Raw genomic sequence first — 23,396 nt, 5'->3', positions numbered from 1 at the left:
TGTCTCCAGGAGGGGGTGAGGATGAGCCGCGACGCCAGGCCAGTCCACCAGCTACTTAGGGAATTTAAACACCTTGGCCCCCGTTTCCCCGAGACACCCCCCCCCACACACACACACACAGTGGCTAAGTAGGTACCACTGATGGGGTCAAATCTGAAGCCGAGGCAACCTGGGTGGCCTAAGACAGGACGGCAGTAAAGAAAAAAGGACACCATGGGCGTGATTAGGTTTTGGCCTTTAGTCTGAAAAAGTGTTGATTGAAAGTGTACAACAGAGAGCGGGTGCAAGCGGCTGGAGCCATGGAGCCGCCAATAAAAAAGAATGTCCTTAAATAAAGTTCACAAGAGTAAAAACCAGAACCTCCAGTCCGTCCCTCCAACACAACAGAGCACAGGCACAGAACTGGTGATGAGCCCCAAGGAGCGAGGAGGAGGCTGGGGAGAACAGTGGAGGCTCCCGGGCTGCCGTGTGGAGGGAGAGCCCTCTTTGGAATGGGCTGGGTGAAGCCACCCAGTTCCCCCTGCACACCTCACAACCACTGCTAAGGCTAAAGGAAAAAGACAAAACTCAGTCTCAGGTCCAGAGGGCTCAGAAAACAGTCTAGGGGGACAGGGGTCTGGACAACCAAAACCACTAGTCCCGCCTGGCCTTCTTCTTCTTGTCACTGTCGCCATTTTCTTCAGCCCCCTCAGTAGGAAGCACCTCCTCCAGTTTCCGCTTGCCACTCTCTGGCGGAAGTTCTGCTGTGTTTCGGGGCTTGAAGCAAATGATGATGCAGGTCATGTTGTCACACCCTGTACCGTCCCCAGAAGTGTCTGGTGCCAGGCACTGATCCAACAGCTACAAAAGGGATGGGGTAGCATAGCTTCAGGATTTGAACACCTTCCTGGAAACCTAAAGCTCCACTAGAAGGTTGCCTCTGCCAGACACGGTGGCAGAAAGAAGGAAATGGGCAATGGCCATTACAAAATGGCCCATTTGCTAGTCTGTGAAGCATATGGGTAAGGGAAATGAGGAAAAGTGGAACTTGCTAGTCAGGTTTTGGCATCTGTCAGTAATGAATGATACTCCCAGGCTCTGGTCTTAGTGAAAACCTTGGCTATGCAGACCAGACACTCACTCTCCTCCACCCTGGGGCTCACCTCTTCCACAATGGATGACAATAACCGGAGCTTTCCATTTTCATCGCGCTGGCTAATCTTTGACTGAATAAAGTCTACAACTTCCTGGCTGCTCATCACATTCCTAGGGTCAAAAACAATAGTCAGAATCTCTTTAGTCTCACCAAAGCAGAGTAGAGTGTGGATAGAAGTGACAGCCCGAACCAATGTAAACAGAGCTTGTCCTCAGCTCTGCCTTTGGCTTGGTCTTGATACCAAGCTATCTGCCTAGGGTGTACTCCTAGAGCAGCTTGAGAAAAGGTTCTGAAAGAGTCATTCAAGGGATGATAAAGCCAAAGCAGCTCAGAGCCCTACACAAGAAGTAATGCTGCAGAAAAAAGGGAACTTGAAGGCATTCTGCCAGTGCTCACCAGATGCCATCACAGGCAATGACCATGAATTCGTGGTCGTCAGTGAGAGTCAGCACCTTGATGTCAGGAAGGGCTGAAATCATTTGTTCCTCAGGTGGCAAGTTCTTGTTTCTCTTGTAGAAATGATCTCCTGAAGTAAAGAAATAGTTGGTTAATGAGTAGTTTGGGCACTTCTCACAGACTTGTGTTTGAACCCTTTACATTTGTCTCCTGTCCTTTCCATAATCTAGTGTACAAAATAACTGAGTTCTAGTTTTTCTAGTTTCAGCTCTGATTTTATGTTGCTGAACTATCTTGTTTTTTTCATCATCCAGAAATGATACCCATCTTACCTGTCTCATAGACATTTAAGGACATAGGTGGTAGATACAAAAATACTTGGAAAGATACGAGGACTATGAGAATTAAAGGTTGCTACTACATAGTCTGAAACAGAAAACAAGACCCCAGAAGTCTTTCCCATGGTTCCATAGTCCTTACCAATGGCTCTGGAGAGGTTGAGGCCTCCGTTGACTCGCCCATCCATGGTGACCTTGCCACCAGCATTTTTGATGCGTGCTAGCTCCACTTCATCCTCCGGCTTGTGGTCATAGGACATGTCTAAAGCTTTGCCAGCCTCAGACACCACACAGCGAGAGTCTCCCGCATTGGCTACAATCAACTGCTTCCCTCGTATCAGAGCCACCACTGCTGTTGTTCCACTGTCAGAGCCAGGCTTAAGAGGAAGAAAGGAAGCATCACGGGATTGCCTGGACACAAGTTTCTCATCAGTGCTCCCCTGACCAGTCACCTATGTTTTCTCCTCCTACTAGAACCACCAAGAGAGCTTTAACAAACAGGAAGAGCACAAACTTAATCTTTCCAGAGACTATATCATGCTCCTCCCTTTTCTGAGACAATTCTACCAAAAAAACCCTAGTTCCCCTTGCAGAATAAATCCCCCTATAACCATGACATCAGTACTAGAATCCCTCTCCCAAAATCAGAATCAGGCTATTCACAACTGCCTCTTGGTTTTTCTCTCCTTCCCCACACACCTCCTCTTTGCCTTCCATCCCAGGGACCATCATCTCCTCCTCTTCTTCCTCGTCCTCTTCAGCCTCCTCAGTGTCATCCTCATCTTCATCTGCTTCTTCACTGCTGTAGCCATCCTCTTCCTCACTGCATTCCTGCCGGAGGGATGTTCCCAGGCCACTGAGACTGGGATGACCTCCTGCCCCACTCCCCCAACTCCTACTCAAAATAAAGAGGCCTTTCCTGAACACAGGTCCTCAAAACACTAAAAGATGCAATTATATGATCATGGTGAGAAATTTGGGGGAAGGGATGGGTATTAACTGATATCCTAAACTGGGCTCAGCAGTCCCTAGCAGGACGCCCTGGGGAAGGCCAGGGTTGTCAGCCAAAAGCACCTTCTAGGCAACATAACCAGAAAATAAGTTGCCCAGAAAAGGAAATACCCGAATATCCAAAGTTAACAACCACCATCTTCCTGTTCTCTCTCTAGGAGAAGAACTCTTTAAAGGCTAGAACTAGATCTATTTCTCAACAAAGGAAGAGGTAAGAGGGCTAATGGTACCTGTGTCGGTAGAGATAATGAATTCAAGAAAAGTTAGATTATAGTGGGTCTTGGGGGATGATGTCAAAACACTATGGATGGTAACCAAACAGGCCTTCTTTGAAACTTCAGCATCTACACAGGCCCACACAGGCCCTTACCTCGCTGTCTTCCTCTTCCTCCTCCACCTCATCTGACTCATCCTCACTGTCCTCAAAGAACTTCGACTTAGCAACTCGAGGCAGCTTGTCAGAGGCTGAAGAACAGGAGGGCCCAGCCTCACCAGTGGGAGTGCCAGGCTCACCACCTTGGCATGCCTCTGTATGTTCCAAGTTGGAGGAGGAAAGGCCTGTGTGGGCCTTGGCTGTGGGGCCATTTTCCTCAGAAGAAGATTCCCTAGATGGGTCCTCAGATTCTGCCTCCCCATTGAGGCCCTGGGACCCTGGTTCCTCGCCTGTCCCAGCTCCAGATTTGCTGTGGGGAGCACCCTTGTGACAGTTCTGCCCGTAGCGTGTCAGCAGCTCTTCAATAGTCATGGTAGCCTCTTCATGCAGCAGTGCAGCCTCCTCATTGTCCACTGCAGGTAAGAGGCTAAATCAGTGCCCCCATGCCAGACTCCTCATGGGATTAGTCCCTCTCACTACATCCACTGCCCTTGCAGCCTGAGTTCCAACTTCCCCACCACTTCCTACCCCTAAGGGTCCTCTCACTTATCAAGTCTCAGAAAAAAACCCTTTGCTTCCATTCTTTGGCTTTTGTCTTTTACCCGCTTCTTAGTCAAAGGTATAGTAGTCACTCTATTTTCCTTATCAGCTCTCATTTTTTATTGGTAAGCTGGAAACCCTATTCTGGCTGAGGACACAGGAAGCCCACAGTGCCAGTCTAGGCATACAGCCCAGGCTTAATGACTGGCTGCAGGGCCTAAAGACAGCTCTGGTCTCAAGAAAAAGTCACATAAACATTAATAGGAACAAGAAAGACCCCATCACAATGATTAAATATAATGCATATAAAACTAATGCTTACAACAATAACACTAGGCACTCAACAAAGGTTAACTCTCTTTCTCCTTTCTCCTTTTCATAATCACTTGTAAGGCAGGAGAACAGAGAGTTCTTTAATGTGAGGACTATCCAGCTCCCTAGGAAGTTATCCTCTCTTAGAGTTGATATGTAAATAATATAAAGAACAGTACTTTTAAAAAAGCTCATATCCTCTCAAACAAGAGATGCCACACTCACCATCATCTTCATCAGCTACTTTTTCTTTTTCGTCTTCATCCTCAGTGGGTCGCCCTGCCATCTGTGCCAGCTCCTTAATAACTTCCTCAGTGGTCAGTTTGGCATCAATAGCCAAGAAGGCATCTTCCAAAGCCTGAATATAAACAAAAAGAGTATGATGCCATTGCAGGAAAAAGTACAGAGGCACAAAATAAGTTGCCCAGAGAGATTCCTGGTCACAAGGATGAGATGCAGATTAGACTGTGATCCGCCACACCAGGAGGTACTCATATATAAATTTTAAAAAGTCAAGAGACCTGGGAATGATAAGGCAGCTCTAAAGAAGCCGAAGTGGGAATAAGTTCATTGTAGGCACAGGATTCTTTAAGAAGCTAGGTGGCAATGAGAAAGGAAAAGCCAAGAATTGGAAAGTAAATGAAAGCCTACAGAAGTGAAGAATGAACATTGTGGGGAGACAGACCTTCTGTAGCTTGCCTTCTTTGTAGGCCTTCTGATCTTTGATGATATCAGGAAGATATTTGGCACAATACAAGGCAACTTCCTCCCCTAGAAGAAAGGTAAGGTCACCCACAGCACTGAAAGTAATATAATACCTATATGCCATATTGGAGTAAACCCTAAGGGTTGAAGAGATGAGTATTTTGCACATCCAAAATCTATTTAAAAGACAATATTTGAGAAGTTCTGACTCAGAAAATGGACTTCACCATCACCTCTCTCAGGGCTATATTAATATATCCCTTACTTAAGTTTTCAGTGGGGAAAAAAAGAAAGTTAATGGAGAGAGAAGCTTTCTTGGATTATAAAAAGGCCTAGTGAGGTTATGAACCAATACCATATTGGGAAGGAAGAATGGTAAAACAGAAAAAGAGCAGGTAGGAAATGATGTCCGATGACCAGAACCTTTGAAAGTAAAAGAAGAAAGGACCTGTTATTGCCCTATAAAGTCTGGAATTAGAGTGTTAGAATGTTACCAATATGATCTATTAAAGTTACCTCCATGTCCATCGTAGACAGAAAACATGGCTGTCTCACTGTCCAGCTCAGGAATACAATTGTGAGCATCCTAGGAAAAAGAAGAGCATAATTAGCATTTCTCAAGGTCAAAGGATATTCTTCTTTGTGCACCTCAAGTTATGAGGATCGCATTCACACCTTAATCTCACTAACCCTTCCCTAGCTGATCTACATGGCCTAGAAATAAGAAAGGACAATGGAACAATAAGAAAAGTATAGGGGAGGGAGAAAGGAAGAAGGGTAAGGGAGGGGGAGGAAGAACAAAAGGAAGGAGGGAGGGAAGAAGGGAGATATGAATCAGGTCACTATCTCTGCAGCCCAGCAGCCTCAGCCTAGGAGACCTCAGTCCAGATGGCAGAATGTCTAGCTGTTGGAACTCTAAACCTGACCTTTTTGGATTTGTGGCAACTATGAGAAAAACCAGAATAAAAGATCTTTAAAGTCACTTCCAGAACCATTCCATGAAATCAGTGAACCTCAAGGAAGAAAATCCTAGAGAAGACAGTACGACGAGACCGGAGGGCATTACCAACCTACAAAGTTTCTAGGAGAAGCCTAAGACAGCCTGAGTGAAAGCACTAGAAATTTGTATAACTACAAGTATATGCATTTACACTCTGCCCTCCTTGCCCAAAACACCATCTAAACACCTTCTTCAGTTTTAACTCATTCAAGAAGTTGCCTCAGGCTAGGCAGAGGATATATTTACAAAAGAATATCTTCCCAAAAAGTAATGTTTAGTACTTGTTACCTGGAATTTCCAATGTCCTATATAATCAGCATTCCCATCTCCTACCCTTAGCCAGAACTGAGGTATCATCTGACCGTGACGACATAGCACATCTGAAGAGAAGTTTCTAATGGTTTTGCCCCACCAACAGTTCAGTTGGAAGGCTGGGCTTAATCAAATTCTTCTAATAACAAAACTCTGCCACCTAAACTAATATTCTCGGTTAAGCCATACTTTATCCAAGACTGTCAGACCTGGGTAAAAGTGTATCACAGCTTACTCTGCCCCGCCTTGGAAAACAACCCAACCCTCCTTTCAGGTGCATTCTACAAACAAAAAGGTTTTAATCAACTATTTATCTACTTTGATTATCCTTGCCTAAGTAATAGTCTTCCGCTTGTAGGCATTAATATTTTTAAATTTCTAATTGTATTAACAGTTAGGAAATCTGAGTGCAGTGGTCCTTTTGTTATCCCTGAAATAAGACTATGCCTTCTCTATACAAGTCTAGAAAATAAGTTATTTTAAGGTAAGGAAGATCTAGTTCTGTATGTCCCTCTGATTGTCTCCAGAAGAAAAGTGCCCCAAAAGCTAATGGGCTGCCATGGATGGCCCTTGATGGCCTATCTGTGGTCATCGCCAACTGCCTCTTACATCCCCGGGATCTGGAGAGTGCCACGGACCAAAGGTCACCTTCTCCCTCTTCCAACCACTCTATCACCAGCCATGATGGTCGCCTTTTCCTCTATGCCAGGGCTTCTCTTACTGGGCCACCTTCTCTTCTCACCTCCATTCTCAGAACCTTCTAGCCTGCTTTTATGATTGTTTATTTCTCCAGCACCCTCTACCAGTAATTCTCAGACTCTAATGTGCTGAAGAATTCATTTGTTCTTCACTCATCAAATATTTGAGTATCCATTATGTGCCAGGATGAGTTCTGAGTGCTTAGGACAAATATCATTGAATAAACCCCCCCACTTCATAAAACACTTACATGCTAGTGAGGGATAAACACAATAAACACAATAAATGAGTAAATTATACAGAATGATGGTACAATTTATATGGGAAGGTAGTAGTGATATGGAATAAAGAAAAAGTAGAACAAAGGAGGACTAGACTGAATTACAGAAAAGCAGTGGGAGAACTGAATCAGCACAGGCCACCGTGTAGTACAGGCATGCTAAATCCATTAGAAACTGTACCTTGGGCCCTGGCCGGTGCGGCTCAGTTGGTTGGAGCGAGGTCCCATAACCAAAAGGTTGCGGGTTTGATTTCCGGTCAGGGCATATACCTAGGTTGTGGGTTCGATTCCCAGTCCAGGCACATGCGGGAGGCAACCAATCGATGCTTCTGTCTCACATTGATGTTTCTTTCTCCCTTCCTTTCTCTCTAAAAGCAATGAAAAATGTCCTCGGGTGAGGATAAAAAAGAAAAAGAAAAAAAAACGGTACCTTGGCAATCACTACCTAAGTCACGCTGTGCCTAATGAGCTTCAATAAAAAAGGTGTCATGTTAACATTGACTTTAATTCTATTGTTTTTGTAGTGTGGTTTGTTGGCATAGAACGTATACCTAGTTCTATATTTGTACACATTTAAGTAACATTAAAGAAAAAGAATTTTAGTAAATACTGGAGTTCCACAAGTATTGCTTTCCTTAAAAAAAAAAAAATCCACAGATCTCCAAGCTATTTTATTAAATAAAGCAAACTGCACAGTGATATATTTAGTAAGCTGCTTTTTGCCTATAAAGAAGCAGCGTAGGAATATGCCTTTCCATATTGTAATACTACAAGGATACACAGAAAACTAATAAAAGCAGTTCACTATGGGAGGGCATGAGAGGGTAGAGGGATGGAAGGGAGACTGAACCATGGGAATGTTTAATTTTTTCAAATGTAAATTAAGTATTTTTTAAATGTATTACTAAAATCTGAGAAACTGGTCCAACTAAATCCACATTTTTGGTAGGAGAGAGAGGAGCAGGCTTTTGGTCCACTTCTTCCCAGTGGAACAAGAGAATCACCTGGTCTTTCTCTGTCTTGTAATGCCACTCCACATCACAGCTGTCCCATCTCTTTTGAACCCACACCTCTATTTCAACCATCTTTTTGACTTCCTCTTCTGTTTCTCAAAGGAGCATACGATCTTGAAGCAGACGATCTAGCCTCACTGAACATATGAAAAAATATTTAACCATAATAGTAATCAAAGGAATGAACATTAAAAAAACAGAAACTATCCGCCCTGGCTAACCCTTTGTAAACTGAAATTTAATATATAAATATATATATTCTACTTTGAAATTTAGCGCCTGGCTCACATTTTTGTTCTCTATTCTTATTCTCCAAGAGGAATGCCCACCATAAAGATTCATCTTATGCCTTGAGGTCTCATATCCTAGAACTACTCATTACCTTCTCCACTTCTTAGTGAGGCTTTTTGAATCTGTATTATCACTTGGAACTGTTCTACCTTCTCTAAGCACTTCAAATTCCCCCTTTACATCTTTGATCACAGCCCCCCTACTTTTAGCCTTGCCTTTCTTTCTATCTGTCCCATTCTGAGGCACAGCCTAGTATTTCAACACTGTCTCTTAGCAAGCTAGAAAACCTCATTCAACCTTGTATAACCTGACCAACTGCTTTCTTTACCCCTGAATCAGAGCCACTAAGTACTGTATCCCAAGATGTCATGAAATTATGTTAATTGTGGTCACTACTTCCATTTATCATTTTTTTCTGTATTCTCCATTGGCTCTTAAATATTTTAACCACATCTTCCCTGTTCTACGTCAAAACTCCAGCTTTAACTAATCTCTCCTTCACTTTGCCTCAAAAGCAGTATTTCTCCTCTTTCTAAATTAAACACTTCCTCTTAACCTCCTAATCTTCAAACTCTTCTCTTCATTCACAAAGCAGACAAAAACCTTAACAGCAATCCAAAGAGCTATTGCAGGCTTCATTCACCCCAGCCATTATATATAATCAAACAGTGCAAACCAGTGTCAGCTTTCTTGAAAGTTCTCTTGGGTTCTGTGAAGAACTTTAGTTCTATACTTCAAATGCCTCTTACTATCAGATGTCCCTCCTCCACCTCAAACTTAATATATGTAAACAGAACTCAGTAGTCTCCAAAAAAATTAGAGCTTCCCCTACAGGTCTTATTTCTGTTGATGAAATCTTAACTCTCCCAGGCAACACCTAATATAGGTCCTCCTTCATTTCCTGGCTGTCTTCCACCTTCCATCACTGAGTCCTGCCTGCTGAGTTTTCCTTAGTAACCCTGTTCCTGAATTACTTTACTCTTAATAGTTTAACTCCTCTTCTGTCTCTACTCTCCGCTCCTTGTAATCCAACCTGCATACATCCAGCTACCAAATTAATCTTCCTAATATGACATTTTATTGCTGGAACCATCAGTGAATTCTACTGCATATGAGATTGATTCCCTACAACTTACTGGAAATTTAAGGCACTCAACACCATTCCTACCCAGCTGTATAACCTAATCTCTTACCTCTCATAACTATTCCTCACAAAAACACTCTTGACACCAACCACCCCAGCCCAGCATAGTAGGCATGCTTGCCTCGGAGTCATTCCTCCACGTCATTTGTCTGTTATACCCTTTCCTTAGGGTCCAGTTAAGTCTCACCGCCTCACAGAGGTCTTTCTCAATCATGCCAAAGTAAAGCCCAGTCTTAGATGGTTTCACTGGTGAATTCTACCAAGTATCTAAAGAATTAATATTGATTCTTCATTAAGTCTTTCAAAATACAAAAGAGGAGACAACACTTCCCAACTAATTCTATGAGGCCAATATTATCCTGACACCAAAACCAAGCATATACCACAACAAAACTACAGACTTGCCCTGGCTGGTGTGGCTCAGTGGATTGAGCTCCAGCCTGCGAACCAAAGGGTCACCAGTTCAGTTCCCAGTCGGGGCACCTGCCTGGGTTTTGGGTCAGATCCCAGTTGGGCGCACTCAAGAGGCAACCACACATTGATGTTGCTCTCCCTCTTTTTCTCCCTTCCTTCCCCTCTCTCTAAAAATAAATTTAAAAAAATTTAAAAAACAAACAAAAAAATACTACAGACCTAATAATGTTAAAGTAGTAATACTCCTCAACTGATCTACAGATTAGCACAATCTCTATGCCTTTTGTACAGAAATTAACAAGCTGATCCTAAAGTTCATATGGAAATGCAAGGGACCCAGAAAATAAGAAACAAGTAAAAGAACAAAGTTGGAAGATCTGTGTATACTCCCTCATTTGAAAAATTTACTACAGAACTGTAGCAACCAAGACAACGTGGAACTGGCTTAACAACAGGCACACAGATCAATGGAATGGCATTAGGAGTCCAGGATTAAACCCTCATATTTATGGTCAGCTGATCTTCAACAGTGATGCTAAGATAATTCTGTAAGGGGAAAGAGGCTTTGCAACAAATGGTGCTGTGATAACTAGATGTCTACATGCCAGAGTACGAAGCTGGATCCCTTCCTTACACCATACACAAAAAAAATAACTCAAAATGGATCACAGACCTAAATGTAAAAGCTAAAACTATAAAACTCTTGATAAACTGGATTTCAAAATTTAAAACGTTTGTTTTTCAAAGTACCCCAACAAGAAAACAGAAAGGCAGAGTGGGAGAAAAATCCCTGTCTGATAAGGGATTTGTACCCAGAATATAGAAAGGACTCTTAATCTTAGGAAAAAGAGAGAAAAGACAACCCAATTAAAAATGGACAAAGGCTCTGAATAGACATTTCTCCAAAGATACACAAATGGCCAATAAGCACAAGAAAAGATGCTCAAACATCATTAGCCATCAGAGAAATACAATTAAAACCACAATAACATACCATTTCACATACACTATAAACCACCAGTTTGGAAAATAAATTAGGCAGTTCCTCAAACTGTTAAACATGGGAGTTATTACATGAACCAGCAATCCACTCCTAGGTACATACTCAAGAGAAATAAAAAACTTATTTCAACACAAAAACTTGTACATTAATGTTCATAGCATCATTATCCATACTAGCCAAAATGTGGAAATCTAAACATACATCAACTGATGGATAAACAAAATGACCATAAAATGGCTTATTGTATTACATTATTCAGCCATAAAAAGATATTTCGTACTGACTAATGGTACAACATGGATGACCCTTAATAATATCACATTTAGTAAAGGACAGACATAAAAAATGACACATAATTCCATTTATATGAAATGTTCAGAATAGGCAAATCCACAGACATAATGTAAATTAGTAGTTGCCAGAGGTTAGAGGAGGCAGGATAGGGAGTAACTTGGTAATGGTTACAAGGTTTCTTTTGGGGGTTATGAAAATGTTCAAAAATTGATAGTGGTGATGGCTGGCTATAGAACTCTGAATACATTAACCACTGAAATGTACATTTTAAATGTATATGGCATATGAATTATATCTCAAAGTTATTTAAAAAGTGACCTGTATATACATTTTCAAATACTATATATCGTTAGAAGTTTATATACTTCATCTTTGAACTAGATTAAATTCAGTTCTAAAGATTTGTGCTTCCCATAAAGCATAATTTGAATATCATCTTAAAATGGGAAGAGTTACTGATCAAATCTGTTAAATTTCTACACTCATAATCAAGTTCTCATCTCTTAAAGTATACTTCCAAGCTAACCCAAAAGGCGATCAGGAGTGAAGTAGTAGTAACAACTGCTAGGAGACTGGCAATACAAATAATATATGTAAACTATTCTTGCCATCTTGAGGAGTAAGTTCCAAAGGTACCTCAAGCCAGTCACTTGAGAAGTTATAAAAGGAACAGTAGTAGAAAACAATTTCTCCATATCTATAGGCATACCTTTGACATTATTTCATACTATCTTTGAATTGTGAAGAGGAGGTACTGCATGCTAATGAAATGAAAACCACACCCTTTAATAAAAGTTGCTTAGGTGCATCCTAGACAAAGGAATTCTGACCTGGCTCAGTAAGTAAAAAGTGCTTTAAGCTAGAAATGAGACACTAATCTCAGGATCAGACATAAATGCTCTTCAGCCTCAGATGCCTCTCTCAAATAAAACCACACAGCATGCTTAAGGTAGCTTATTTTATATTTTTGCCCACTAATACAACTGAAACTGTCATGCAGATATCTTAAGAAATTTCTACTCAAGGGGAAAGAGTCAGCACTGGGACCTGGTCAGCTGCTCCCTCAGTTCTCCCTCAAAGCCACTACCTCAAACTCTCCTTAAGCATCTCTAGTCCTCTCTGCCCTCCCTCTTCTGGAGCCCAAGAAACTCTTTAAAGAAATTTGTAGTCCAAGAAATAACTTCTATTATGGAAATGGAAGTAGACTGAGCCAAGCAAGATCATGTTAGAAGATGACTGCTAGAGAAATATTTCCAAATGACCAGCTATGGAGTGTCAAATCAGAATTATCTTATATATGGAGATACATACTATTCTGGAAATATTTCAAGAGCTAATGTACCAGTAACAACAGAATATCATTGTTATCGCTTCAGAAAATATAATCCATACTTCCTTTGCCAGCTTTGATCACCTGAGGTGCACCAGTTTCTTCTCCATTTAAGCCTGCATCCTGGGGAGACACAGCTAAGAGACCAGCAAAAGAGAAACAGAATGGGATAGGCACGGAGCCCAGTGGCCAGAACAAAGCTGGAAACCAGAGGATGCTTACAGGGACTTCTTTCTCATTCAACATATATTTCTTGAGCCTACTATGTGACAAACACTATGGTGAGTGCCAAGGAATCAGAGATAAGGAAGATTTATGATTGCTGCTCTTGAAGAGCTTTCCTGTCCTTCTCGGTTGCTTTAAATAAACTCAGTTTAAAAAAAAAAAAATTTCTACTCAACAATATCTACATTCACTTTTAGATGACCCTCTGTGATTGTTAATAACAGCAGTGAACAAATAGCTTACTCAAAGTTATACTCTAGGTATTGATACTGTCTTTAAAAAAGGGCAAATATAATTAAAAAATTTTTTTTAAATCCTAACTCCCCACAGAAAGCAATTTTTTCACTTTCAGAGAACCTCACAATCAAAAACTACAAGTACCTTTGTCCCTTGAAGACTGGATTTCAGATTGGCCTTCTCATTAGCCACCAAAAACCCAGAGCCTTTCCACATCTATTTCTCAAGGAACCATTCCACAATCTACCTTTTAACCCCCAAAATACATACCTCAACCAGCTTGAGGGTCCCTCCAAACCACAGAGAAGGAAGAAAGGAAGGTAACACCAACTGTGTGATATTTTGATTGCTCCTCCTCAAAACACCCTGATGCCACATAGCAAGAGGGGCTAAACAGAGGCAGGAAGTGTAAAATACCAGTTCTTGACAGTTGCCATCCTTGCCTCAAGAGGAGGAGTATAATAGTCCTCCCTACAGCTGAATCTATGAGTTAGGATTTTAGCAACCTTTGCGATGTGTATTGATATGATAAACTCAGCTGAATCATTAGGACTTGGCAAATAAGGTCAATAGGTTTAACTGGCGGAATCAGTGATACTCTGTGAAAAGGTTAAGATTCACTCAAGAGGCTAGAAGTCATACTTATTTCCTTGCTATACCTAAGAAACTATGTTGTACTTGGAGGAGAAATGAACAAAACCAAAAGCAAAAGTAACAAGGAAGGAGAAAAGGATCCTAAATAGGACCCTGAGAGGATCTGATTAGGTATACTTAATCTATTCAAAAAAGGTAAGTTCAGAAATGGGATAACAGCGAGGATTTTAAAACCTAAGTGGTTATCTCTCAAAATGAAGATGAGGATCTAAGGAATAGTCTAATAAGATCTCTACAAACCAAACAGCCCCTGATGGAAAAAAGGTCATTTTCTAATTACTAGAGAAACCAAAAATAAAGGGAAATGCCCTGCAGAGAGGAAGCAAAAGCACAGAATCACTGGGCATATGACTTGGAAAACTAAATATCCAATTCATAAAGAAAACGAGAAAGAGTACTAAGTAAATGGAAAAACCACAGCAGAGAAGAAAATGGAATATGGAATGAGAGAACTGAAGGGAAAGCCTTACTGTGAGATGAGATAGTCACCTCAAATCTTATATTAACAGAGAATACCATAGAAATGCAACCTCCAAACTACCAACTAACCCAAACTCAAGCCTTACATGAATGTTTTCCTTTTGAAATTATACCCAGTTATTTCTAACAGTCAGATAATTACATGCACCAAGCACTCAGTAAGCACAATACTGTGCCCCACGTAAAACATGAAGTTATACTTTGTTGACATAGATGATAAAGAATGTCTTCAACTATTTCATCCTATGTATTCTTTCCACCAAAGCACAAGTGCCTGAACCTTTCTGGGCCTCAACTTTTGAGCTGTAAAATGTGGGTGCTAAGCTACTGGGTTGGCCAAAATGTCCATTTAGTTTTTTCCATAAAATAAAAGACACATTTTTCATTTCATCCAATAACTTCACAGACTTGGATTTTTAAGTACGTCGGCTACCTCCCATGTGGTACAACACTGATTGTTATCAATTCACATCTTGATTCGATCGCTGTCAACTTCAACTGGTCAACCCGATGGGGGAACATCATCCTGCGAGAATCTTCGACACCAAAGGAACTTCGCAAACCACTTTTGACACGTTTGATCGGTCACGGCACCTTCTCCATGCACTGCACAAATCTTTTTTTGCATTTCAGTTGCATTTTTACTTTTCTTGAAATAATAAAGCATAATATGCCCAAAATGCTGCATATTTTCTTCCATCCTCAATGTTAAAATGGCTACACAAAAATTTACCAATTTTTGCCCTGGCTGACGTGGCTCGGTGGATTGAGCGCCTGCCTGCAAACCAAAAGGTCACAGGTCAATTCCTTAGTAGGGGTACATGCCTAGGTTGCAAGCCAGGTCCCCAGTTGGGTGTACAAGAGGCAACTGATCGATGTTTCTCTCTTTCACTTTCCCTCTCTCTAAAAATAAATAATACAATCTTTCTTTTAAAAATTCACCAATTTTGATAATTTTTTAAAAATGCACCCTGATATAACAGCTGTCACAATACAATCTAACAAAATTGTTTAGAATGAAGTTAAAGACAATTAAGCGCTACTAGAATCATCTTACAGAATAAAAACAAATGAACTTTTTGGCCAACCCTACAGATAAAATGAACTATAGGCTCCCCTCCATTCTTGAAATTTATACCTAATGATAGAACTGTTCAAAGTCTGCTGCAGGTATAATAATTGAGTCTGAGAACAAACCTTTAAGTTTTTACTGTCATTCCAGAGCTAACCACAGGGAGGAGCGAAGGATTTGAAGAAATTCCCAAGAGACAGTATTTAGCTGTTACCTGAAGCCCACCTAGTAAGTGGATAAACCCTCAATCCCAGACATAATTAAAGCATTTCTCCGGCCCTCCTGCCAAGATCTCACAATAATCTTCACAAAGACACATCTTACACAGATCTTTCTTCCTTTCCTTCCTACCATAGTCTTCCCTCTTCTGTTTTGTAGTTTCAAATCCATTTTACCCAATAGTACTCCTTTTAATCCAGGCGTTTCCCCCTTTACCCATAGTGATGTTTTCTAGAAAAGAAAGTCCATTTCTCTGTAGGTTGAGACAAAAAATAATGAAATGATTGAAATTCATGGAGACTATAAACTATGACAGACACAGGCAAATGACAATTAAGTTTTAGAAAAATCCCAAATGAGAAAACAAATCAAGTATAATTTTAAAAAAAGAATAATTCTGATGGACATAATTTAAGTTTTCCGAAGGCTTTAAAAGGCCCTGAAGAGGATATGAACGAGAGACAATTCTCGGGGATCAGGTCAAGCCTCTGAAATTAGCATGCGGTGCCCAGAGCAACTAGGTGTTAACTTGAAACAGACTATTTGCCCGGGGCTTCCTTTCACTGTCAAACTCCTAGCCCGAAGAAGCCTCTCACATATTAAAAAATACATATCTAAGTACAGTCATTCGCACATATTCGCCTCTTCCTCGCAAAAGTAAGTGAATAAATAGTCCCTCTTTTCATCTTTACTCCCACACTAAACCTCACACCATTTTATGAGCCTGGAGAGCTGTGTTGGCACGAGAGGATGGCGCGAAGGCACGGGGAGACGGTCAGCAGGCGGAAGGTGCCTCTCTCCACATGGCAAAGACCTCGTCACCAAGCTGGCCACCGGCACAGGGTCTCCAAGCACCGGCAGCTCCCTCTCGGCCCCGGGCCCGCTTTCGGTGCCGCCCTCAAATCTGCCGCTGGGGACGCAGGCTCTTGACTCGGACCCTTCCCCAGGGACGACCCCATCCCCCTGCTCCCTTTTTCTCCATCAGGTTCCCGCCCTCCAGCGACCAGGGATTCATAAATCCCTCCCGCGTCACCTCCATGGAGACACGCCAGCCTTGCATGGCGGAGAAGCCGTACGGTAGTGGCAAGCGCGGTGCGCCGACCCCGTCCCCGGAGCATTTCACCGTGTTGGGCTGGGAAAGGTAGGCACCCATGGCGGCGGCAAGCCAGCGGCCTCAGGGGCAGACGAGCGGAGCGCGACCCGTGCCGGCGCCGTAGCCGGGAGCCCCGGGGGCGCGCGTGGCAGTAGCGGGCCAGGCGACGGAGCAACGCAAGGTGCCGGTGAAAGGCGCGAGGCCAGCCAGGAGGCGGTAACGGGTCTGCTGAAGAGAGGGAGCGGAAGCGGAAACGGCGCCGCTCCAGACCCCGCCCGGCCGGCGCGGCGCAGCGCGGCGCGGCCCGACGCCGCTGGCAGTCATTTCCTTAGCAACTTGCCCCACCCTCGGAAACAACGGCCCGCCCAACCGCCGCTCCCGCGAGACTGGCGAGGCCACGCCCACCAACGGCCGTGGACTGTCTCTCGTGACGTCACAGGCAGGTTTTCACCTGCATCTGTTACCCGCTGTTCTTCCTTGCTCTGGTAACCCGCTCTCTGGCAAGTTTGTCCGAAGGTCTTTTATGTGGGATTGGGTACTTCCAGTCTGTCCTCCAAGTGCGTCAGCGCCCTCTCTTCCCACCGCACCCTCAGACTTCGCAAACCCCACCGGATTCGGTTCAGTTCAAGTTGACTAGTTCTGAGCGCATCAAGGACCTGGCTAGGCTTTTATGAGGCTTATGTGGTAGAATATGAGCCTTTTCTGACAAAAGAAAATAAAGACCTCTATCGACGACGTAAAACGAGTGTATGCAGTGAGAAATGTTTTGCACATTTTATACTGGGTGAGAAGAAATCAAAGGAGAAGAGGGCGCGCTGTTGCTGGAGACCTCAGGACGCCTCACGAGTGCGTTCTGCCGGGGGGAGAAGGGACGAGGCAAGATTGTAAACTGTATTTAGGAAGATTTTTAAGGAAACTGGCTAGCCTCGTTGGAAAGTGATTTTAAGTATGTTAGATAGGATAGAGATGGTCGTAAGTGCCGAGATGGGTGACTTGCACTTCCCTGTTATCCTGGAAGAGCATTTTAGGACTGTGAGTGCAGTCTTTGTGTGAAGTGTAGACTGAGGCGAGAGTCTGAAGGCCAGTTGGTTAAAGGGCTCTTCATCTAAGCATGAGGTGAGAAGGGCTGGGACTAGGGTGGTGGCGGTGGGAGTAGAAATGAAGGAACAAATTAGACCATAAGAAATCAACAGGATTCAGCAATAGGTTGGATTCAGGGATGGAAGGAAAAAAATTCTCCAAAATCAGCCGGTTGATTCTTTTAAAATACAAAGCTAATGGCTTCCTCCTGCTCTTCAGAGACCTACTGCAAATTCCTTAACATAGTTTAGCAGACCCTCGTGCTTGAACCGATCCTAGCTCATCCCTCCCGCTTTCCATTTTCACTACAACTCAGTACTTCAGCAATGTATCTTTGGGTCCCTCCAAAGCCTGCTTTCTCTTCTTATGCTTTCACTCATGGAACAAACTTTGCCACGCCCCCCCCGCCCCCCCCGCCCTTATCATCACTTCTTTCAGGAAGTCTTATCGAACATCCCTACACTAGTTTGGGTGCCATTTGTCTTTCCCGGTAGACTATAAGCCTTTATAAAGGCAGAAACCGCAACAAACGTCGTTGTATACCTCAGTGTCCCTAGCACATTTCTTTTATGTCCTCAACAGTGTTTAAATATTTGTTGAATGAGTGACCCTGAATGACAAAAATCAGTGGAGCTATTAACAGAAAATGGTATGGTGGTGGGAGGGTGCTAGTTTTGGGAGAAAATCATAGGTTCAGTTTAAGGTGACAACTAGGTGTACAAAGATTGAAAATATTGAAGTTAGACTATGAGGGAAGAAGATGTTAATTAGGCCTGTGGTGACTTATGTGAGATTTCTGACGTGAACCCGGATGTCATCGTCGGCAGCCGTCCGTCTCGAGAGACGATGGCGTAGCTTCTTGAGAGTCTATCTGCACCGCCGAGAATGGCTGTGCAGTCCGACTCGGGAGTGACAATCCCTGCCGCACTTGTTACAGGTGAAGGCAGATGGCTGTTGTTGCTGCTGTTGACGCTGCTTCCGCCTCGATCTTTTCTGGGCCGCCTCCTCGTTGCGCGCAGCCTCTGCGCGTGACGCACCTTGCCTGACCGTGAGCCTCCAGGCTAGACGGTCGTCTGCTTGAACTTCCCATGTGTTGAGATTGATGGAGCATTGTGTCATGTCCTTTTTGCAGATGTCTCTGAACCGCAGTTTTGGGCGCCCTGTCATCCTCTGGCCTTCTGCTAGCTCGCCGTAGAGGAGGTCTTTGGGGATACGGCCTGCATCCATTCTTTTGACATGGCCGAGCCACCTGAGGCGTCTCTCACTAAGAACTGCATGCAAACTGCTCATGTTGGCTCGCTTCAGCACCTCGGTGTTGGGGACCTTATCCTGCCAGGCGACATGCAGGACGCGTCGCAGGCACCTCATGTGGAAGCTGTTGAGTTTCCTTTCGTGCCTTGCGTAGGTGGTCCATGTCTCGCTGCCATAGAGGAGAGTGCTGAGTACGCAGGCTTAGTAGATGCGCAGTCTGGTTTTCTCAGTGAGGCTGGAATTGTTCCACGCTCGCCGGTTCAGTTTGGCCATAACTGTGGCTGCCCTGGCGATTCTCCGATTGACCTCCAAGTCGACTGACAGAGAGCTCGAGATGGTGGACCCGAGGTAATTGAAATCGTTGACAACCTCCAGGGTGTATCCGTCGATGGTGATGCATGGGGGAGTCCCCGTGCCTTGAGCCATAACGTTCGTCTTCGTCAGGCTGATGGCTAGTCCGAACTCCTTGCATGCGTGGGAAAGGCAAGTGACTAGCTGCTGGAGTCCCTCTTCGGAGTGTGATGTCAAGGCTGCGTCGTCGGCGAAGAGCATCTCACGGACGAGCACCTCTTTGACTTTGGTCTTGGCTCGTAGACGGGCCAGGTTGTAGAGCTTGCCGTTGGATCTGGTGTGAATGAAGACACCCTCGCTGCAGTCCTTAAAGGCGTATTGGAGGAGCATGGAGAAGATTCCGAACAGCGTAGGCGCGAGGACGCAGCCCTGCTTTACTCCGCTGCTGACTGGGAAGGCCTCAGAGGTTGCGCCATTGTAGGACACCGTGCTGTGCATGTTGTCGTGAAAGGACATGACCACAGCAAGCAGATGTGGTGGACAGCCAATCTTCCGTAGCAAGCTGAAGAGTCCGCTTCGACTGACCAGATCAAACGCCTTCGTGAGGTCGATAAAGGCGAGGTAGAGTGGTTTATGCTGCTCGTGACACTTCTCCTGCAGCTGGCGTAGGGAGAAGATCATGTCCACTGTTGATCAGCCAGCTCTGAAGCCACACTGGGACTCTGGGTAGACGCGGGAAGCAAGGGTCTGCAGGCGTGCAGGAGTGACCCGGGCGAATACTTTGCCAACCACGCTGAGGAGAGAGATGCCCCGGTAGTTGTTGCAGTCGCTGCGGTCTCCTTTGTTCTTGTACATGGTGATAATGTTGGCGTCTCTCATATCCTGGGGGATGTAACCCTCCTTCCAGCAGAGACAGAGTAGATGGTGGAGCGGCTGTAGCAGGACTGGTTTCCCGCTCTTTAGGATTTCTGGAGGGATTCCGTCGCTTCCTGGTGCTTTCCCGCAAGCGAGGCGGTCGATGGCTTTGCCGAGCTCTGCCGCAGTAGGTGGGGTGTCTAGCTCCTCCATGACTGGTAGGTCTGGGATGGCGTTAAGAGCAGTGTCTGTTACGGCGTTCCTCGTTGCGTACAGCTCGAGGTAGTGCTCAGTCCACCACCGCATTTGCTGTTCCTGGTCAGTGATGACCTCACCTGTCTTGGACTTAAGGGGGGCGATCTTGGAGGGGATTGGGCCTGTTGCCTTCTTGATACCCTCATACATTCCTCGTGCGTTGCCTATATCGGCGGCTTCCTGAATGCTTCTGCACAGGTTTAGCCAATAGGTGTTGGCACAGTGGCGGGCGGTCTTCTGGACTTTGTTCCTGGCAGCCCGTAGAGCTTGAAGTGTACTGGGAGTGGGCGTGGCCTTGTAAGCCAGTAGGGCCTTCCTCTTAGCCTCGATCACGGGTTCCATTTCTTCCCAGTGAGCCTCGTACCAGTCAGCGTTCTTCCGCTCTTTCTTCCCGTAAGCAATAATGGCGGAGTTGTATATGGTGTCGCGGAGACGTGACCAATTGGATTCGATAATGTCATCTGCCGCCATTCCCTCGCCGAGTGCATCTTCCATCCTGTTGATGAATTGCTGGGTCTTAACTGGGTTGCTGGCACAACTGGTGTTGATGCGTGGGCGACCCTTCATCTTGGAGTGGTGCAACCTCTTCGACGTTATGCGCACCTTGCTTACCACGAGCGCATGGTCCGTGTCGCAGTCTGCACTGTGGTAGCTGCGGGTGAGGAGGGTGCTGCCAATATCCGTTCTTCTGGTGATGACGAGGTCAAGCTGGTGCCAGTGGCGGGAGTGGGGGTGCCTCCATGACACCTGGTGGATCTCTTTGCACTTGAAGAATGTGTTTGTCACGCACAGGCCGTGGTGACACGAAAGCTCAAGCAGTCGCTGATCATTCTCATTGATCTTTCCTCTCCCAAAGTTTCCGAGGCAGGTGGGCCAGGCCATGTGGTCGGCTCCTACTCTTGCGTTGAAGTCTCCAAGGAGATAAAGAGCATTACTACTGGGGATCTTGGATAACGCTTCGTCCAGTGCATGGTAGAACTGTTCTTTCTCTTCGGTGGTGGCGCAGAGGGTTGGAGCATACGCGCTAAGAATGCTGACTGGGCCGAAAGTTGTTGACAATCGGAGGGCAAGTAATCTCTCTGTGCCTCCTGTGGGTGGCTCTATGGAGTTAACAAGCGTGTTCTTCACAGCGAACCCAACACCGTGCTGTCTTGGTTGGTCCGGAGACTTCCCTTGCCAGTAGAAGGTGTAGTTGGTTTCTCTGATAGTTCCGTTGTCGGCCAACTGGGTCTCCTGTAGAGCCGCAATGTCGATGTTTAGTTGTGCCAGTTCCCTGTCGATGACGGCGGTTTTCCTGGCATCATTGATCCACGGAAGGTCTGCAGTAAGTCCGGGACACATGGTCCTGATGTTCCAGCTAGCGAGGCGAAGAGCTGGAGGCTTCTTTCTTGTTTTTTGCTTGGAATTGCCTGGTGCGAGTGTTTTGTGGCCCACTTTTCGAGAGACGCCTCTCTGATCCCCACGCACCCAGTGGGGCAGGCGAGCCATGGCGAGATGGCACCTAATTGGCTGGGGGCTGCCCAGCTTGAGGCGGGCGGTAGCTGTCCAGTGAGGTGCGATGACCTTTCCCACCGTCAGAGGAGACCCCTGGCGCTCGTTTCCTTCGCCAATCGGATGAGCTTATAACCGGTATCTGTCACCTCCCGTGTTGAGTCGACATCTTGCGATGACGCTGGAGTGTCCTCTCCAGTGAAGCTACAAAGCCTGGGCAGGGTGATATGGAGGGCCAGCTGTTGCCCATGCAGCAGACCCCCCCCTCTCTTTACAGCTGAAGGATCCAAGGGGAAAGACAGAGTCAATGCAGCTTGGCTTCAGGTGCGCCGCAGGAGTTGCCTGTGTTGACTACAACGTCAAACCGCCTTAGGGACTCCGGCTCCGGATTTTCTGTCGGGGTTTACTCCCTTAGCCTTTCCCCTGAAGAGGTATGCCGCAAGGCAGCGGAGGTTTTTTGGAATCAGAGTTTTCCTTCTCTGATGTGCCCTGACTGGAAGATCGAACCAGCGACAGTTAGCTCGCAGGCCAACGCTCAATCCACTAAGATATAAGGAGCTTTACTCATCGATTTTTTTGCTTCAACTGTGCAAATGTCAACACAGTGAAAATGGCAACTCATGCATTAGTATTATTATGAAAAGATTTTTGAACTTGTACAGCTCCTGCAAGGGTCTCAGGAACAGGGTTGCCAAATTGAGCAAATAATAATACAGGATGCCCAGTTCAATTTGAATTTCAGACACACACACTTGTAGTATAAATATGTCACAAATGTTACATGGGTTATTCATATGCTAAAACATTATTCTTTGTTTACCTAAAATTGAAGCTTCACTGGGCACCCCATATTTTATCCGGCAACCCGACATAGGGATCTACGTCCCACACTTGGGAGGAACTGCTTTAGGGCATTCGATAGGCATTAGGTTCAATGCTGAACTGATTTTACAAGGCTAATACTTCTTTATTTTCTTTACAGAAAAATCACCAGCTGGAGTTCTCTTATTTCCTTGTTTTACTTATTGTCTCCTTCCCTCAAGAACATAAGCTTCATAAGGGAAGGATCTTGCCTATGTTGCTCACCAACATATCCCCAGCACTTAGAATAGGGCCTGGCACTAAAGAAATTCGGTGAGGATCTGTTGAATGAGTACCGAAGCAACTGAGGAGCGGTGTGATGCAAATGCTTGCAGAGAATGAGCAGGCAGAGCTGAGACAGAGTACAGATGCCAGAGTTCTGAGGGAGTGCAAGGACTGTCATCCGCTAGGAGCCTGCTATTCACTCAGGACCAGCCAGGTGGGCTTAGCAGTGTGGCAGTTTAGGTTTCAGCCCAGAAGGAGCTTTAGAAACTCTAGACAAAAGAAAATGGGAAGGGAAGGAGTATTCTACAGAAGTGTTATCCCTGCAGCCCAGCTAAAGCTCCTGACCTTCAAACATTATCTCCAGGATAGGCCTTCACATGCTTTATGAAAAACAACTACCCTTAAAAGGAAAGACAGGGAAGAAAGAGCAAGCAGAATCAGACAGCTAAGGCCTTCGTGGCAGGCAGGATATGACTCTTCTATTCACTGCAGGCAGCCAAGAGGTTCTGAAGGGGTA

General features: G+C 44.8%; 1 protein-coding gene across 1 annotated transcript; it reads right to left on the bottom strand.

Annotated features, from left to right (window-relative positions):
• Positions 1-223: 223 nt before the first annotated feature.
• Positions 224-16,821, bottom strand: PPM1G (protein phosphatase, Mg2+/Mn2+ dependent 1G). Its single transcript, XM_090281008.1, has 10 exons — positions 16,511-16,821; positions 5,327-5,396; positions 4,791-4,876; positions 4,331-4,463; positions 3,251-3,666; positions 2,569-2,700; positions 2,012-2,246; positions 1,532-1,661; positions 1,143-1,245; positions 224-840 (listed from the first exon to the last, which is right to left on the bottom strand). The coding sequence occupies exons 1-10, from the start codon at positions 16,628-16,630 to the stop codon at positions 634-636; spliced, it is 1,632 nt and encodes a 543-aa protein (XP_090137134.1). The 5' UTR covers positions 16,631-16,821; the 3' UTR covers positions 224-633.
• Positions 16,822-23,396: the final 6,575 nt, after the last annotated feature.

This window comes from Furipterus horrens, unplaced genomic scaffold (genome assembly GCF_987537825.1).
Source record: "Furipterus horrens unplaced genomic scaffold, mFurHor1.1.pri manual_scaffold_6, whole genome shotgun sequence".
Taxonomy (NCBI): domain Eukaryota; kingdom Metazoa; phylum Chordata; class Mammalia; order Chiroptera; family Furipteridae; genus Furipterus; species Furipterus horrens.
This window is presented reverse-complemented; position numbering and strand designations above follow the sequence as displayed.